Raw genomic sequence first — 19,375 nt, forward strand, 5'->3', positions numbered from 1 at the left:
AAACACGATACAAATCCTAACTGAAGGAATTTGTCAATGTCTTTTAAAAGTTACAGATGCACTTACCGTCTGACCATACAATCACACTTACAGGATTCTGTCCTACAGATGCACCTGCATGAGTATGCAATGACATGTTTATAAGATGACACACTACAGATGGTTTGCTAACAGCAGAGGACTGGATACAATTCAAGATTATGTTAATATTCCATTAACCTGATGTGTCAACAAAATAGGTACTTTGTGGCCATAAAAATGACTGAGGATAATCTCTATGTACTAATATAGAGAGAGTTCCAGAAGATATTCTTAAGAGAAAAGTTAAGATGTAGAACAATATATGTGTTACCTTTTGTATAAATAAGGTAACAAACTAACAAACACAAACACACATACTCTCACACAATTTGAATTTGCAAAACAAAAGACTCAAAGGGTCAAGCAAGACACTAATAAAAACGGCTATCCTGAGAGAACAAAGTAAAACCTTCATTGTGCATATATAGTGGATTCTATCTATATAGTTTAAGTTTAATTATTTTAATTTTCAAACAAAAAATGTAGAAAGAATAACTTATTAAACTCCCATAGACCTGTCATCTACATTTAATATTGGTATACTTTTGACCTTTTGGTCATGAAAACGCATTACCTCTCTCAAAAAAGTTAAATTATAAAATTTCTTAATTAAAATTTCAAAGCTGAAAGCTACAAACCTAATTATATGCTAAACTGTGACACAGTCACCTTGATGAAAAATTTAGAGATTTCAGAACACAGTTTTAATTACACAATTGACCCTGGAACAACACAGGTTTGACCTGCATGGGTCCACTTACACACTGCTATTTTTCAGCAAACATGTTGACTTTTTTTTTTTTTTTTTGTAGATTTGCAACAATTTGAAAAAACTTAGAGATGAACTGTGTAGCCCTAGAAATATCAAAAAAATCAAGAAAAAGTTAGGTTATACATAAAATATATTTAGATATACATGCAACATGAAGAGGGCATGGCAACCCATTCCTGTATTCTTGCCTGGAGAATTCCATGGGCAGAGGAGCCTGGAGGGCTACAGTCCATGGGGTCGTAAAGAGTCAGAAATAACTGAGTGACTAACACACACAGGTAACATACAAAATGTGAGTTAATCCACTGTTTATGTTGGTGGTAAGGCTTCCAGTCAACAGCAGGCTATCAGTAGTAAGTTCTGAGGAAGACAAAAGTTATACACGAAATTCTGACTTTGAGGGAGGCAGGGCTGGGGGTTGGTGCCCCTAACCCCTGTGTTGTTCAAGGGTCAACTGTATATTCATAGTTGGATGCATGCTAAGGAAAAGACAAAAATTACAAAGATGTGTTGAACTTTCTTTTGTAGTTTTAGCATTTGTAATAATATAAATATTAGTATCCTGAAACTTAATTCTTATATTTAGAAGAAGAAATAAAGATTTTCTAGAATAAAGATTTTCTTAGAGAAGAGAAAGGAGTTACAATGATAAAATTGAGGAAAATAAGTGAAAGCACAGGGTAATTAAAACTAAACTAAATAGTATCTAAACTCTTAATTTTTAACAACATGTACTTTCCACTTCTGTCCACTGAAATTCTCTAGGAAAAAAGTCATCTCTGTAGCAATAACCACTCCTAACGTCCAACCTGTGGTGTCTAACACCACTGTCCAATACCACTGCAAAGTCCAAGATGAGTCTGGGGCATTTGTGCCATTTAGCAGGAAAGCTTTTCAAGACTGCAGAGGTCCTGTCAAGAGGTCACATGAGCTAGCTGAAGGGGTCTCACTGCCTAGAATTGTAACAAGAAGACTAATGATTAAAATATGCCAAATCAATAAAAATCCGTGACTACATGATTAAAAAAGGCAGGAAAAAAGCCTCATTTCTCACTATTTTAAGTGGCTATTATGCAACTCCTTACTCTGACAATTAATGATTAAAGGATGCCTGCATGTGTGCGCTCAGTTACTTCAGTCGTTTCTGAATCTTTGCAACCCTATGGACCACAGCCCGCCAGGCTCCTCTGTCCATGGGATTCTCAAGGCAGGAATATTGGAATGGGTTGTCATGCCCTCTCGTATGTCTCCTGCATTGGCAGGTGGGTTCTTTACCACTGACACCACCTGGGAAGCCCAATGAAAGGGTGAGTATTGGCAAAGATCCTCTCTTCCTAGTAGGAACTATCATTTCAGGGTAACCAGATGGCCCCAATGCAAGAGGAAAAGTTTTACTTTACATAGGATATGAAAAGAATTAGGAAAACACCATTTTACAAAACTTAATGAAATGTATGAGTTCAGCAGGCCAAGAATTATCATTTGGTGTTAAAACCCCTCAGTAAATGGTCTGTATGCCAAAGTTACACCTCACAGAGCACTTTTCGGTCTCATGGGGGAAAACGGGAATGGACAGGGGAGGGTCCAGGCTGTCATAACCCTCATCCAGAGGTTAATCTAAGCATCACTAAGAGTGGGTCTCTGGACACTGAAGCTGGTGCCCAGAATCAACGCTGGGGTATTCTAGTCCCAAATGATGAACCTGAATTCATCGAGCCCCTACATACAGGATACAGGAGATGAAGAATCAAACTCAGCACCACCCAAGGAAGAAACCCTGCTCATCTAGAAGACAACAGCTTCTATGGGCAACTGGCCCATTTCTTAAGAGAGAGAGAGAGAGAGAGGGAGAGAATGTGTGCCAGGTGGGGAAATGAAAAGAAAGTTATGACCAGATGCAATGCGTGGTCCTTGATTAGACACTGATTTCAACAAACTGGCTTCAAAGGACATTTGGGAATCAATAATGGAAAAATAAATATGGACAAGGAACTAAAGGAAAAAATTGTGCTGAAATAAAGGTTGGAAACTGTTCATTAAAAGAAAAAAAAAAGCCAGTTACAAAAGCAGTTCTTTTACTACATCATTTTGGTGTAAAAGAAAAGCGTATATATATGTACATATACATGCACAGAAAAAGACCTACAAGGATAACAGCGGCAATCTCTGGAGAAAGGAAAGAGAAAGGGGTGGGGGGCGGTGTTTGCTTGCCTTCCTTTACTTTTTTGAATCTCTTGGCTGTACTACACGGCATGTGGGATTCTAGTTCCCTGAGCAGGGTTTGAACCTACATCTCCTGCACTGGCAGTGTGGAGTCTTAACCACTGGACCACCATGGAAGCCCTTGGCTTGCCTTTTTCTCTTCTAACTTCTTATGATGCATAAGTGATGTTTCTGTAGCACATCTCTTGAAGACTTTAAATAAGGTTTTAAATTTCATCACTGCTAATCTATGAAAGACCATCTAAGACAATGTACAGTCTTCCTAAAATATGCTGAATGGTCTGTCCATCGAGAGCAGGCAGAGTTCTTGGGATGCTCCTCAATTTGGAACTTTGCTGCTTAGATGATTCTCTGAGAAATCAAAGATTTCTTCCCCAGACTATAGCAATGCTGTAGGAGAAGGCAATGGCACTCCACTCCAGGACTCTTGCCTGGAACATCCCATGGATGGAGGAGCCTGGTAGACTGCAGTCCATGGGGTCGCTAAGAGTCGGACACGACTGAGCGACTTCACTTTCACTTTCCACTTTCATGCATTGGAGAAGGAAATGGCAACCCACTCCAGTGTTCTTGCCTGGAGAATCCCTGGGACGGGGGAGTCTGATGGGCTGCCATCTATAGGGTCACACAGAGTTGGACACAACTGAGGCGACTTAGCAGCAGCAGCAGGAAAAAAACTAATACCACTTAAGGTCTGAGAAGGGTGGGGTGATGCTTTTAGAGAAGAAATTAAAGCCAGTGTTCAAAAGGGGTACCACAAATGCCTTGTCAAGCACATTTCACTTTCACTTCCCTCGTGTGAAAACATTACCAGCAAAGTTCAAAAAATCTTTCGGAGAAAAGGGAGACCAGCAGGACTGAACACAGCACTTGAGTCCCAAGGAGAAAGCCCCGGATTAGGTGTGCCTGATGGCAGAGTCCCCCTCTGACAATAGACACACATTCACACCCACTGACAGACTCGCTATCAGAATGACTTTCTTTAATCATCACTCTCAAATTGAGAAGATACACTAGAGGCTCTAGAAGGGTGACTTTTGCAGGTCTCTATACAAAGAACGATCTTCATACAAAGATCTGTACAAGCAAAAGTACACTGTACAGTCGTGTGTTGCTTTAACAAGTCTCAGGAAGTGTCTACAATGCATGCGAAGGCAACTCGAGCAGAGAAGACAGAAACGACAGCTGAGGCTCTATCTTCCTAGAGTGTGTGGTCTGATGGGGCAGGCAGATGGAAAACACACACACCCAAACACATGGATGCCTGAACACGCCAAGTGCCATGAAGAAAAAGAGCAGGGTGTCCTGAGATCAGAAAGGGGGCATGTACTTTACCGGAGGAAGTGACATTTCAGTTGTGACTACAGAGTGAGCGGGAACTGGCCAGGCAGAGAGTGGGCAAGCCTTCCATGCCAGACTGTGAGCAAAGGTGCTGAAGCAGGAAGGAGCAGAGGACGGTCACCCAGGGGCAAAGGGAAGACTGACCTAAAGTGAGGCTGCAGAAATCCACAAGGGCTGTACAGTAGCCATGTGACTCAGGATTTGGGATTTTACTCCAAGAGTCAGGGGAAGCCGCTGGCCACCCCAAATGGGACAGTGGCCACATCTGAGTTACACGTAAAATCAACGTGGAGATTGGTTGGAAGCTCAAGAATGAATGGCAGGGGCGGGAGGGTGGGACACGTCTAGAAGGCAGTACAGAGAAGATGTGAAGCTGGATTAGATGAGGCTGCAAGCGTGTCAGTCGCTTCAGTTGTGTCAGACTCTTTGTGATGCCAAGCACTGTAGCCCACCCAGCTCCTCTGTCTGTGGGATTCTCCAGGCAAGAATAGTGGAGTGGGTCACCATGCCCTCCTCCAGGGGATCTTCCTGACCCAGGGATGGAACCCATGTCTCCTGCAATGCAGGCGGATTCTTTACCCTCTGAGCCACCTGGGAAGCAGGATGAGGCTACAGGGGTCCAAACTATACCCTGAAGGCAGAATTCAGCCCAAAGCCCGTTTGTGTAAACAGAGCTTTATTGGAACACTACTCCGCCTGCTCATCTACATATGGTCTACAACGGCTTTCACTATCAGGGCAGAGCCAAGTAGCTGTGACAGAGGCCATTTGGCCTAAAATATCTGCTATGTGGCCCTTTCGAGAAAGCCTGCTGACCAATGGACTAGCGGGTGGCAGTGGAGAGAGACAAAGTTCACTATGTAAAACTGATTGTCGCTATTTGCAGATTCAATAATCTTGCTAATATTTATTTGTAACTTCAAAATCAATCCTCGGCAGGTGCTTTCACAGTCACCCTGGGCACGCACACACTGCCAGGAAAAATCTGGGCTGCGTGATGCCTGATGCCTGTGTTCCCAGCTGAGGTCAAACGAGGTCGAGCTCTGACTTCTTGCTTCACCTCTTATGTCAATACTATAAGCGAGCTTACTTTCCATGGTCTACTTAGGACCACGTTTTTCACATTTGGGGGTATTTTTTGTTCGGGATTTTTAAATGACCCCCAAGCATCATGATGAATGGGTGTCTAGTGTTTGTAAGTGTGAGCAGGCTGAGATGTGTCTTACAGAAAAATACATGTGTTTGGTAAGCTTCATTCCAGCATGGGTTATAGTGTTGTGGGCTGCAAGTTCAACGCTAATCAATCAACAGTATGTATTAAAGAAGGTGTCATTAAACAAAAACACACATAAAACACAAGGTTCTGTAGTGATCGGCTGATAAAAATATGACCAGAGGCTCACAGGAAGCCAATCCTAGGGACAGGTTCATCGTCCCCTAACGTGGCACCCACAGAGACTTCACAGAATGTAACCACAGTGAAAAGCAAGAATGGCTGTACTGGGGAGTCAAAAATCAATACAGTTCAGTGACGGATTAAATATAAAGTAAAATAAAGTTGAGGATGACTCTCCGGTTTCTGATATGAACTACTGGGCGGAAGGAGATGCTATTTATGGAAATAGAGATTTCTGGGAGAAGTACACACTTCGGGTGGTTGATCAAGATTTTTCTCTTTTACACGTTAAGTTTGAGATGTTTGTGAGACATCCAAATAGAGATGTCGTGTAGATTGTTGGCTTTGTGACTTTGGAGCGCAAAAAAAAGGAGTCTAGGTGAAGACACATCTTTGGGAGTCGCTGATACACAGAGGTGGTGTGTGAAAGCCCTCGGGGATGGTTACGTCCCCCAAGAGCAGGAGGAACTCTGCGCCTTCCTGAATTCGCAGGCAGGTGAACTTAAATCTTTATCAAGGTGCTTTGATTTGTTTAATATAAAAACACTTAGAGGAGGAAATTAGGTTAACCTGGTGGTCTGTATCTTTGATATTGTTTAGCTGCTAAGTCATGTTCCACTCTTTGTGACCTCATGGACTGTAGCCTGCCAGGCTTCTCTGTCCATGGGCTTTTCCAGGCAAGAATACTGGAGTGGGTTGCCATTTCGTCCTCTGGGGGGATACTCCCCACCCAGGAATCGAACCTGCGTCTCCTGCACTGCAAGCAAATTCTTTACCACTGAGCCAGCAGGGAAGCCTGGTCTGTATCTAGAACCAGATTAACGGTCATACTCCTTGATCTAATAATGCTTCTTTGAAGAACTGATGCTAAAACCCAGACACCCCTTAATGTTACCCCGAGTGACACTGAGAAATGATTCAGGATAGAAGAACCAGAAACAACTTTAACATCTGGGGAATGTTACACTAACAAACTACCAATATTTTCCTCTGTGATTTCTTTGACAGATTCTAAACTTAGAAATGTCAACCCCTCTGGAGGTTTAATAACTACCACTTCTGTTTCCTCCCAGCTTTCTTTAAAAATGGATTTTTTTTTTAAGCCACTGATAAATTTTACCTTTCTCCATGAAAACGCAGGCTGCTTCAGGGTAGGGGTGCTCATCTGTTTCACTCATTGCTACACCCTTAGCACCTAGAGCAATCCCTGGCTTCCTGAATGCGCTCGACAGACTTTTGTTGAATTTAACATTTTAATCACACAGAATTTATGTTGGTATAATGATGTGAGGTGATAACATCCGTTGAGACTTTTCAAATTGCTATCACGTGGTCCCGTCCCCATTTGCTCAATCAGGTTTCCTCTTCCCGACTGCTTCGTGGAAACTCCTTCGTCATCTATTAAACGCTCACAGACCACAGGGCCTTAAATCTGAGCACCTATTTTGCCAGCTGATGGGGCTGTCAAGTTTCGTGCCAAATCTGAAGCTTTATGGTTTGGCTTAACACATGGCAGAGCTGGCCCTTCCACTGCTCTTATCTTTCAGACCTGACTGTTCTATGCGCCCACCACCTTCTCTTTCAAGAAGACCAAAAGGAATCAGTGTTTCCAATTTTAAAACATTTATTCAGGTTCTGATTGAAACAAAGAACATTTATATTCGGGGGCGGAACCAACATATTTACAAATTTCTCTTATCAAGGAAGGGACTGGAAGGACTTTCTGCTTTGCAGCTAGAGCCTAGTGGACAGGGGCAGGGGGTCTGGGTCCAGGCTACTGGGTGGCGGGAGCAGCTGGGGATGGGGGTTAACCTCAGCTCAGCCACCTGTTAGTGGCTAACCTTCCACTACCTCTGGAGTGTAACATAGCGGGGACATAACCTACCCTGCTGCATTACTACAAGGTGACAATGATTTAATAGAACTGAAGCCTGAGAACAAAACTGGAACTTCCAAGGGCTCTGTAAGTATTAGCTGTTATCATCTTTCCATAACTTTTTTTCTTAGAGGTCTCAGTAAGATTATTCTCAGATCTCTGTTTTAGCTGCTCAAATGGACCCATGGCTTGGCTGCCCCGAACTATACCCTCCTCTGCGCCAGCTCCCGGACTAAGACCTTGACACTCACCATCTCACTTCTTCCTCATGGATGGAGAGGAGGTGAATGGGACAGCAGAGGGGGGCTGGGGTGAGGGAACGGGCGTTTGTGGCTTCAATGCTCTGGCACCATAAGCCCCCACGGTGGCCGCCCCTGCTCCAAGAAGGTACCAGATCCTTCCTACTGGGGATCCTCCCCGCTGTATGCTGCACCCCTCCCACTGCCCCATGTGGAGCTGGGTGGCTGGCTGGTCAAGCCAAGAACACACTCCAGTGTCAGGAGGGCTCCAGCCCTGGCTTATGAGATCCTGGACAGGTTAGTTAGTCTCTGTAAGCCACCATTTCCTCTTCTGTAAATGGAGAAAATCATAGTGCTATTTATGTCAATTAATAATAATCATATATTGTTACTGGGAGACATTCCTGCCCATTCAGTTCTGGGGTCCCAGCACTGAATTGGATAAACTACAGACTGCGTGTACAGACGGGTCCTGGAGAAGATGGAGCCTCATCCCTCCCGGAGTTGAGGCAGGAAGGCAGGAGGCTGGAGGCTGTCTCAGCTAGGAAGGGCGTCAGAGCTGCACTACCGCACTGTCAGGTCTCTCTGACTCCCAACCACCCAAGGCAAGTCTCCATCAAAGCAACTACTGTCTGACTTTAAATACGTACGGATTTCTCATTCTGAGTGCATTCCTCTAAAATTGGGGTTCTCAATTAGAAATGCAAATTCCCGAGCCCCACCCCAGACCTACTGAAACAGAAACTGTGGGGGTGGGGCCCGGTGATCTGTTTTAACAGGCCCTACGGGTGACTGACAGTTTTCAAAGCTGGAGGAGCACTCTTCCCAAACAGCTCCCCGACACAAATGCTTCCCAGAGAGAGAGGCCCAGTGTCCTGCTCTTGGACCCTGACACCTACAGGAGTGTAATGAGGCGGACACACGTCCAAGATACACAGAGTCGGGGAGGGAAGGAGCCCAGCTGGCTGTGGGCAGGTGAGTCGGGGACGGGAGGAGCCCGGCTGGCTGTGGGCAGGTGAGTGGGAAATAATAAGCAGGTGGAAGCAGAGAGGTGAGATGACATCAAAGGGGAGGACAGGAGGAGGAGCGGCTGCCTGTGTCAGTGGCAGAGACGGACAAGACATAGGAGCTGCGGGATGCACTGGGCTCTCTGGTGAGTTTCACTGTGGGAGGAACAGACTTTCCGCAGCCAGGAACAGGAAATGGGGCAGTTTCATCAACCCTGCTTTATGGAGCAACCCTAAGTAGAAGATCAAGGTGGAGGAGGGAAAGAAAGGAGCAGGGCATCCAGTGAAGCAATCGGCAGCCAGGACTTTGTATAAACAGGAAATATTGTCGGGTCGCCTTTGTTGCCCAAGCTTTTATCAGCATGGCTCTCACAACAGGGCAGCCGGGGCTCCAGCCCTGAACCCCATACTTTGCAGGTCTCAGCCACACCCCTCCCCAAGGACAGGGTGCTCTCCCAGACCATGTTCTGGGTCCCTGGTAATCCCTGTCCAAAAGGTCTCATGCCTACTTGCAGGCCTTCCCAGGGCAGGTCCCTTCCCCAGGCAGGGGACTGAGTAGGTGGCCAGGAGGCACCCCGAGGTCCAAGGGGAGGTGGAGGTGGTCGTAGGCTGGACACAGAACCCAGGAACTGGTGGGCTGCAGGCCGCCCTGCACCATCACCCCAGGATTCACCAATGCCAAGTCAAGCCAGCCCTTCATGTAAAAGTCTATTCAAATACTATGCAGGGTTACTCATCAGGGTGGAAGACCTCAAAGGGAGGTGGGGAGCAGCAAAACACAGAAGACCACCCCAACAGGATTCGGTCTGGGGTTATAAGGGCAGGCCTGACAACAGGGATAGGGGTCAAGTTTTGGTCAGGTCAAAGGGAAAGAAAGGATGACTTGAAGCTCTACCTTAGAAAATCAGTATTTTTTAAAATCAATTAAGTTTTTAAAATCTAATTCTGCATATGGTGCAGCTTGTGGGATCTTAGTTCCTCAACCAGGGATCAGACCCAGGCCCTCAGCAGCAAAAGTCCAGAGTCCAAACCACTGGACTGCCAGGGAATGCCCAACAATTTTTTTTTTTTAAGCCACTTAATGACTGAAAAGTGCGCTGAGGTTCTGTGAAACCTGTCACAATTGTATTGGTTTCTGTGATTTTGTGTGCGTGTGTTTTTGTTAATAAGTAGCTCGTGGTGACAAGCTGAGAAATTGCTCAGGGAAACAGAAGGAATGACTTTCTGACAGAAGGCCCTTTACAGACTGGTGCAGAAGGCACATGGCCTTGCTTTCCTGGGACAGTGGGAAGGAGCCCCCTGGGATGGGCTCAGGCAGGCACCATGGGCGGCAGGGCAGCCAGGGGGACTGAAGCCAGGGACCTCCCTCTGGATTTTGGGAGAAGGTTTGTGGTTCTGACAGCCTTGTGGGAACCATCCTGGTGGAGCTTCCATGGGCTGTGCAGCCCAGTGAAGCTCACTTGGTGGTCAACATCCTGGAGTTTCTGTGCCCATGGCTGGGGGAGAGTGATGCAGGGGGTACCTCACTCTGCCCGCCTCCAACTCTCAAGACGATGCCTCGACAGCCTATTCTCACTGCTCTGGCCTCAGTTTCCTCAAGTGTCTAAGGTGGATACAAGTGTGCAAAGCCTTCCCTGGGGTTATACTGTAACCCAGTAAGATCCTGAAATACTGTGATGCCAGTGTAGACTGTGAGAGAGCCTATAAAAAGAAGAGATTCTTTAGAAAGACAGAATAAAGTCACCCCATGGTATCTGAGGAATGTTGGTTCCAGGAGCCCAATCTCCTTGTACGCGCCAGTCCTTTACATAAAAATATGTAGCATTTGTACATAACGTACATTCATCCGCTTGTGTACTATAAATCAGCTCTAGGTTACTTACAACACCTAATACAATGTAAATGTTATGGAGATACTGGCCAGGAGCACAACAAACACAAGCTTTGGTTTTTAAAACTTTCTGCAATTTTTTTCCCCAAATATGTCCAATCCGTGGTTGGTTGACTCCACAGATGTGCAAGCTATGGATATAGAGGGCAGACTGTAAATATCATGGTACTGCTAACACCAGCAAGCTTCCCTGGTCCCAGACCACCGCCATATGGGCTGGGGAGGAACGTGGAAAGGAATAAATACTCACTGAAGCCTCGGGTCAGGCATGCTGCTTGGTGCTCTTCCGCACTCTCCTGTGTGACCCCAACAGCAGTCCAGGTCCATCACCACTGTGCACACACCTCCCCCTGCCCCACATGGCTCACCCTCTGGCTGCCTCACTCCCTTTGTTATACCCAGGCCAGGAAAAATCACCTCGTTCAAGAATCATTTCGATTATATTAGTCCCCTTCTCTGCACCATAAAATGCCTCTCAAATTAGCACTCGTTTTAAAAAGCCTTTGGACAACTGATCCCAAACACTTACCAATCTCGTCTGCTGGTCTATTTTGTGCTTACACTCTAGCCAGGCAAAAATGACTTTGCAAATGAATTCCATTAGGCCCTCTGCTTGTTCACCTGGTTACCCCAGCACAAGCGATCTCACGGTTTCCACTGTCACTCCGGGTAGGACAACCTCACTTATCTGACATCTTTGGAAATAAGGTCGAGCCACAGAACTGATCTATATGAATTAATTTCCTCTCTTCCAGGAACTTAACTCTTTAAGAGGCCTTAAATCCTTTTGGGGGAATAAGTCATGGAACAATTAAATCAAAGAGTTTCTTTATTTATAACCATTTTCTAATGGAAACATTTCTGTAACACATTAGAGACATTCCCAGTCTCACTTAACAGAACATAACGACCATCGATTAACCTCTTCCTGACAGTGCAGGTCATACTCATTAATGAGTAACAGTGATCACAGGTGTGCTGGAGCTGAAAATGTACCTGCTTCAGCGGTGTATGCTCCCACCAGCCCCACCCACCATTACAAATTTCCTTGAAATTCACTTTCCTGCAGAAACTCCTTCTATCAGCCTGGGTTCTAGTGTGTAGCAGACACAGAACTCTGGAGGGTGTAACTTGCTGCCTTTCTACAATTTCCGCAAAATTTCAAGAACTTAACACCCTGCTTTTTTTTGGTCAGAGCTCTATTATTTCTTCATTAGAGAAAAAAAATCAAAATTCCACAACTACCAACAAACCAGAGTTTTCCCAATTGCTTTACCATGTGACTTTTGAAAGGACTCCAGACACACGTATCATTAAAATCTGCTTCCTTGATGCTATGAAACTAGAAGTTCTCAATAGAACTGGCATGATGGATCACTGTTATTATATAAGTCCTTGGAAAATCAGCTCTTTATATTCAACTCCATAGGTTGAATCAAAGGGTAATATTGCTATAGAGGAAAATGGTACAAATATAGGGGGAAAAACAAAACTTACTGCAACATCAGGATGCAGTCTGTAACTATGTAAACCCAAAGTGCCATAACCCAATGTTAGGGCAGGTTCCAAAATGATTTTTCACTGAGGACAGACAGCACAGCCTGGGGAGAAAATCCCCTGTCCACTCACATATTAAACTGCATTCTTTCTGTTACAATGAAGGTTTTATGAAGTTTACAGCATTAGCACATGCAAGAGTCAATCAATCTTAATTCTGCTTTAACACAGTGGCATTTAATTAATCAGAACCTACTAGAGCAAAAGAAGTTAGGCAAGAATTGCTAAAACAGACCACTTTCAAAAACACTACAAATCTCTTCAATGCTGTGTTTAGAAATAAGCGGCTGGAAAACCACACAATTATTTTGCAGTTTTAAGAGTCTGCTGCTTTTTAAAAAATTGGCAACTATTTCAGTAGCTTACTTTCTAATGGTAAAGTCACCCATCAGAAAATTGCCAATTGAATGACGTTGCCCATCACATCTTTTGTCTGGCCCTAGACCAAAGATGGAGGGATAAGGGCTACAAGTCTGACTTGAACACCTCACTGACTCGTTGTAGAGAACCTGGAAAAACAGCTATGGCTCTGGCTGACTCAAAACCTCTAAAGAGTCTGACAAGTGTCCTTTCTAAACCTGAATGAACCAATATTGCATCAAATTGTCACACCAGCCCTGGACGGTTATCTTCAGTTGTCAAGATTCTTCTGAGCCCTCTCTCCTCTTCTTTTGAGAGTAGTTCAACTTTATGTTTTGTTTTTTTTTTTAATGACTTATGTCAGCTGCATTCTATATGTAGGATCTGTTAAGTAAGGTTCTAGAGAGCTACAAACAGAAGGGTGAAATTCAAAGGGTCAAACAGAAGATGGCCTTGTTAGGGTGAGGGATGGTTAGACACGAGTACATACAAGAAAAATAAAGATCAGAACCGAGGAGGGAGCAAGCTAACCAGTGCAGGGCTGGTGTGATGTAAGTTATTACTTAGATATATTAAAAGGAAGTGTCAATTCAACAAGCATTTATTAAGCACCTACTAGGTTTAGGAACTGCATGGCTACTACAGGGGACACAATGATGACTCAGACCTGATTCTTGCCCTCCAGGGGCTCTCCATGAGTCAAGAACCCTGCAGTAAGGGGACCATTATTACAGAACTGTGTCCAGCTTTGATCATCACCATTTTTTCTGGTTTTGTGGAGAAATGAGAGCTCTCAGAGGGAGAGGACCCAAAACAGGCTCTGTGAGGAAAAAGCAACAGTGACTCGGTTACTGCCTTCAAGTACATGAAAGGCTTCAGAAAAAGACACTGAGTCAAAGAGAACAGGTTTGAGTGACAACAGACGAGATCTCAGGCCAACCCAAGAGTGTCTTGACCATCAGATTAACAGAATACTGGAACTGGTCACTGAGGGAGTTCCTAGGGTGGCCTTTTCCTGGAAAAAAATTTTGTGGGTGAACAGACAATTTCAAGTCACGACCATTCACCTTCCTGAATGCCACAGGGTGAACTTATTTATCCCGAGGTCCTCTCCTGTTCTGAGCTCCATGCTCTTGCGAGGCGGAGTTGGTCTTCTTCCACAACTTCCTTCCCTGAGGGATCTACAGAGTGACCACCCGATCTATATCCCCACCAATAAGTATCACAAAGCTACCTGGAATTAAGGATCTCAGCCAGGCAGCAAAGTCAGGAATTCATTCTCCGACAGCCACGTAAAATGAATAGGTCCACTGGTGATAGAGCTGGGGACGCCAAATGCCAAAAACAGAAAGTCTCCAAGCGGCATGTGCAAATCAGAAACGTGGTGCATTTACAAAGGTATAAAATGTAAGTAATGAAAGAGGAAGACGGAATCTTCTGCAAATTAGAGATGGTAATTTCCAAGGAAATTTCTAAGGAGATTTGTAATAGGTATTTTCTGCATTCATAAATACTTTTTTGATCCCAAAGAAAATCTTTCTAGACAAAATAAAGAAATGGAGGTCTTCCCTTTATACCTCAAGAAACATGAGCACGTAAGACGTAAGAACTGGTTCAAGTTCTTAAAGGCACACACATAAAGGCATTCTATCTTGAGTTCAGCTCTTGCTTAGTTTTGACTTTCACTTCCCATCACCCCTGAACTCAAGGACAGGGACCCCACACAAACGTCCGTGGAATGGATGTTCTAAAGAAGCGCCCTGTCTATAAAGTGGGGGTGAAGGTATCTACTCTGTGCGTCTGTGAGGAAGACAAGTGGGTCAATGCAGGGAGAGGATGTGCCACAAACTAAGCTACAATTATTACCATGAACTTCAGGCATCTTGGCTTCTTTTAGAGGAAAAATAAAGACCTTCCTATATTCCAGGTTTTCCATTTTCTTTCTCTGCCTCCAATCCTCACCCCTCCCAACGCAGTACTGCCACACGAAATGGAACTATTACGATTTGGGGCCTTTCAAGTTCATGCTTCATCGGATGTTATATAACATCTGCTGGCATTATTCTGAAACTCGCCTTTGACAGCAACCTGAAGAGCTTGAATAGTCATCGTGAGACCACCAGAAAGCACTGGCAAATGACATGTTCGGAGAACAATAAAAAATGTTCACGTATCATACCCTTTTGAGAGTCGCTACTTTGTTCCACTCAAAGGTGGTTCCTTCAAGATCGGTCTCTACACAAGGAAGAAAGAAATAAAGAAACAAAAAATAAAATATGAAGAATATGAGCAGCTGCAACTTGCAGAATGCACCACAATTTTTTTTTGTAGGAAAATCACGTTAGATGCATGGATCTAGTCCCTGGCTCGTGATCAGGTGGGTGTCTCCCCTCTGAGGAGGCCGTTCGTAAGTAAGCCACCTCGGGGCGCTCCCTTTCCTGGCTGGCCGTCTGGGTTACCAATGGATCCTGATAAAGGGCAAAGATTATCTTTCACACCTTGGGATATTTTCCCAGAGGCACAGCTGCAGCCCCTGAAACTCAGTTTGAACGGTTTGTTGCTTCATTTTTAGAGTTGCAGAGAATGTGCCATGGGAGAAGAGAAATCCTCTACCTGAAACCAGCAGAAGCTCAGTGGGAATAAAGACGCTGGAAAGGTCACAGAGAGGGTCAAAAGAGGCTCTTTCTTCTCTGGCCATAGGGGGCTTATTGTTGCTGGTGCCCAAACTGGAAAAGGAATGGCAGGAGATTAATAATTGAAATGTTGCTATTATTGGTTTTCTAAACTATTTGTGGCTTATTCTTTCCCTGGAGTCATCATGCCTGTAAGCAGCTCAAAAGATAGAGGGATTTAACATGTACTGAGAAAATGCCTACTACAGCCCAACGCTTTACATATACTTGTTTCTAATGGAGCCCTGGAACAATCGAATAAGGCTTTGAAAAGAAGAAAAAAAAAAAAAGCTCAGAGAAGTTAAGTAACATGCCCAAAGCCATACAGCTTGAGTCAAAGCCCAGGTTTCTGATTCAAGTATTGTACCACACTGTCCAGGATCAGGGATTAAAATTAATTAATGAGCCTTGATTCACTTCTCAAATGTGGTAAGAAGGAAAACAATATTTATACTTACTCATTTTTAAAAATATAAAACATAAACACAGAAAAAGATATTTCTGAACATGTGTCATCAAATTCTTTTAATGGAAGATGATTCAGAATCCATTTCTTGGTAGGTGTCTTCAGGCCCATCTGAGGACAGACTCTGATGCTACAGTTTGGGGAAGTCTGACTGTATGAGCCAACACTAGTGGACAAGGCACAGCCCAGGGAATACAATTTAGGGTCCTCTAATTTAGCACCTGTGGCACTAGAAACCTTTGTGGTTGGCCTCTGCACTACATGTTGGAAAAAGCCTTGCTAAGCAAGTTGATGGAGTAAACATAACTGCAAGGAGAATGTTTAACCTTCTAAAGAAAAGAAACCTTTTTAAAGAAGTTTAACTTGATCAGTACCAAGCCATTGAAAACTACTATGTTATTTAGAAACCTATCCTTAAAAGCAGGCTGTGGAAGGTTGATCACACTTTCCTACCCGTTGATTTGTATTATCAAACATACCCCGTTTCAAACAGACCACTTCTCTCTAAATACCTGGCAGTTCAGAATGCTCCACTAAAGCACTCAGGCCTTTACATCAAATCCTAGCCTGAGGCAATTGCACCCTATTTAAATAAATGAATATACCCCTGAATTCTGGCTTAAATGCCTCACCTGTCATTATCCTTCTCCTGAGAAGAATCCAGGGTTCAAATCTTTTAGTAGGGTGAAAACTATCAGAAATCGCTCTTGGAGAATTCCACAGGAAAAGCCCTGCTCCTCTGGGATACACACAAGGAGTCCATGTGCTCCGACCGGGATGTGGTAAAAATCAGGTTCGCTAAATCCAGGGGCTGTTGCCAAAGGAGGGAAAAAGGAGGTCATTGGAGTCCTAGAAGCACTCATCGCAGGAAGTAAATGTGGGTTCCACAGTGCAATGCCTATTAGAGGGGTCACCTGTCTGCTTTAGAGCATGACCAACAGTTGCTTTCAAAAAAGACCCAGGCCTGAGCTTGGGCGGTGATGCTGGACTGGTTCAAAAGGGGTGAGGAGGAAGAGAAGAACTACAAAGATTCGAAGAAACTCTTGCAGAATCAAAGGGCACAATGCACAGGAATGATCAATAGAGCACGCACACAAGACTGAGGGGCCCAGGGGTGGCAGAAGTGACCACGTAGGTCAGCTGGGACATAGAAGGCAGGCTTGCAAATAAAAAAAGTGAGCTCGAGACCTTTGAGATCTAAGATTATGCTTAAACCACAACGTCTTACACACCCACAGGTCTTTATCTGGTGTCATGCGCTGAAAGAGCGCGGTAGGAAGAACCTGAGTGCCAAGTCTTAGCCGCAGGGGGATGGCCTACATTCCGTATGGATTTAGAATGAAAAGAACAGGAGGGGAACAGCATGGTTCCCAGGACGGCTTTCTACTAAGTTGACAAAATACATCCCAACCCACATACCCAGCCCCTTGAGAAAGGGAAAGCAGCCTGTTTTACTATAGTTCTGAATTCAATGCCAAGTTCCTTCTCCAATGCTCACCCGGAGTGTCCAGCAGAGGGAGTCTCAAAGAGGTACTTAATAAAGAGAAAATTGTTTCATTTTAACACTCCATAGACAGTGGGAGCATTGACTGTAGCCCCCTCCCAGAGACTCAGAGGAACAATGAATGCCCGACTGGGTCCTCCTAGTATGTTCACAGAGCCACCGGGCTCGCTCCATTCTGTGTGGTGGAGTGATCAGAAATTTTGTTTTGTTTTGTTGAATGGTTAAATGGACCTTGTGTTCTTCAGAATCAAAGAGGAAAGCCCCTGGAATAACATCTCTCTGTTGCCTTCTAAACAGGCCCCTTTGTTTCTAAGAGAGTCTGAAAAAAAATATTTACAGTCCATAGGTTATTTACAGCCTCGTTACCCAGGGCCTGACTGGTAACTTTATTCCATCCAGAAACCTAATTCATTTGGAGCTCTGGAACTAATAACAGATTTTCTTTTCAGATAAGTTTTTTTTTTAATCTGCCTTTATAACAGAGATAAAACTATTAATGCGTTCCCTGTCTCACTGGCCATGACTGTTCTCCGGATTTATAGAGGATTAAAACCTCGCCCCTCCTCTCCATTCCGCACAAACCCTTGCCTCCTCTCATTTGGTATTTCATCCACAGGATATCTGAACAAAACCGAAAGAAAGCCAGATGGACTGACGCTCAAAGTATGTAAAGGCTGCTACTTCAATGATTTCATGAGAAAGACATTTTCACGAGGAAAATGACTAAAAAAAAAAAAAAAATCAGACACCCTTTGGTTCAAAATCCCTCCTACTACAAGCACACACACACACACACACAAACACACATCGAAGTGTAAAAACTTAGTTGATTCCGGTTTGATTTCTGGCTGGAAACTGACAGAACTGACTGAAGAGAAACGAAAGAGAGAGGGACTGCAGGGGAAACGGAGTATTTGTGCCTTCCGTTCTTGTCTTTCTTCCTAAAGACAGACGAGAAAAAGGACCCAACGCCAGGTGAAGGTGCACCGCGCAGGTTTACCCAGACCGGCGGAGACCAGCGTCTTGGCCGCCTCCCCGACTGGCAAACCTAAACTACATTTTCCCTTATATACGCTAATGCGGGGAGATTTTCGCCTATTTCATTGTTCTGCCTGGCTCTGAAATGGACTTTTCCTCTCTGGCCCCCTCTCATCACCTAGCCCCGCACATTCCGATCCGACAGCCCCCCAAAATCTGAGGCTCGCGAAGAATAAAGGAGTGTGTGTGTTGGGGGGTGGGGGGGGGGAGTGGAGGTAAACGGGAAGGGAGCTGGGAGAACGGAGAGTGGAAACAGATCACCTTAAAGGTAATTTTCTTTGCGGGCGGTGGGGGGGGGGGGGGGGGTGGAGATGGAAAGCTACACCGCATCACCTTTATTTCTTACAAATAAATAAAAAGCACCGTCACGGGTCTGTCTTTTTCCCGGCGCCCCCTCCCACCCAATTTCTTTTCTTCGGCCAGTAGCCCACCCTCGCACACCCCCCACCCCACCCCCCGCCTCTTTCTCCACCCTGGAAATAAGATCTGTTTGATTCCGGATCCCGGCCGATCGCCGGGCGACCGAGGGGGTGGCGGGGAGGGGGGCGGGCGACCGGTTCGAGCCCCGGGGGTGGGGCGCGGGGAACGGGCGCCGGGGGGCTGCGGGCCGGGGGTGAGGGGGGGTGCTGCCCGGCGCGGGGCCGCGAACAGAACAAAGCTCCGGGGGCCGGGCGGCCGGGCGGGCGGGGGTCGGCGGAGTCGGCGGGCCGGCGCTGCTTACCTTCGTACACGGGGGCCATCGGGGCCGGGGTGTCCGCGATTCATGGCAACGGAGAAGGGATCGCGGCGCGCGAGCTCGGCCCCCCCAGCCTCAGTCGGAATCTGCCATCTTGAGCCTGTGTCTCCGCTCTCGGCGCAGCCGGGGCCGCCAGCGCCCGCATCACCGCCTCACTTGGCCGGCGCCGGGGGAGGGGGCCGGGCGCCGCCGCCGCCGCCGCCGCCGCGGCCCGGG

The 19,375-nt window shown here is 45.5% G+C and overlaps 1 protein-coding gene across 4 annotated transcripts in view; it reads right to left on the minus strand.

Annotated features, from left to right (window-relative positions):
• HIPK2 (homeodomain interacting protein kinase 2) overlaps window positions 1-19,375 on the minus strand; it is a 203,351-nt gene extending 183,976 nt beyond the window's left edge. For 2 of the 4 annotated variants that reach the window (XM_025291633.3, XM_025291630.3), the window contains exon 1: window positions 19,145-19,375. In XM_025291633.3, the coding sequence (XP_025147418.1) occupies window positions 19,145-19,163 (19 nt within the window). In that variant the 5' untranslated portion in view covers window positions 19,164-19,375. The remainder of the gene's footprint in view (window positions 1-19,144) is intronic. The other 2 variants (XM_025291635.3, XM_025291634.3) reach the window with 1 other exon arrangement.

This window comes from Bubalus bubalis, chromosome 8, assembly GCF_019923935.1.
Source record: "Bubalus bubalis isolate 160015118507 breed Murrah chromosome 8, NDDB_SH_1, whole genome shotgun sequence".
In the NCBI taxonomy this organism is placed as follows: domain Eukaryota; kingdom Metazoa; phylum Chordata; class Mammalia; order Artiodactyla; family Bovidae; genus Bubalus; species Bubalus bubalis.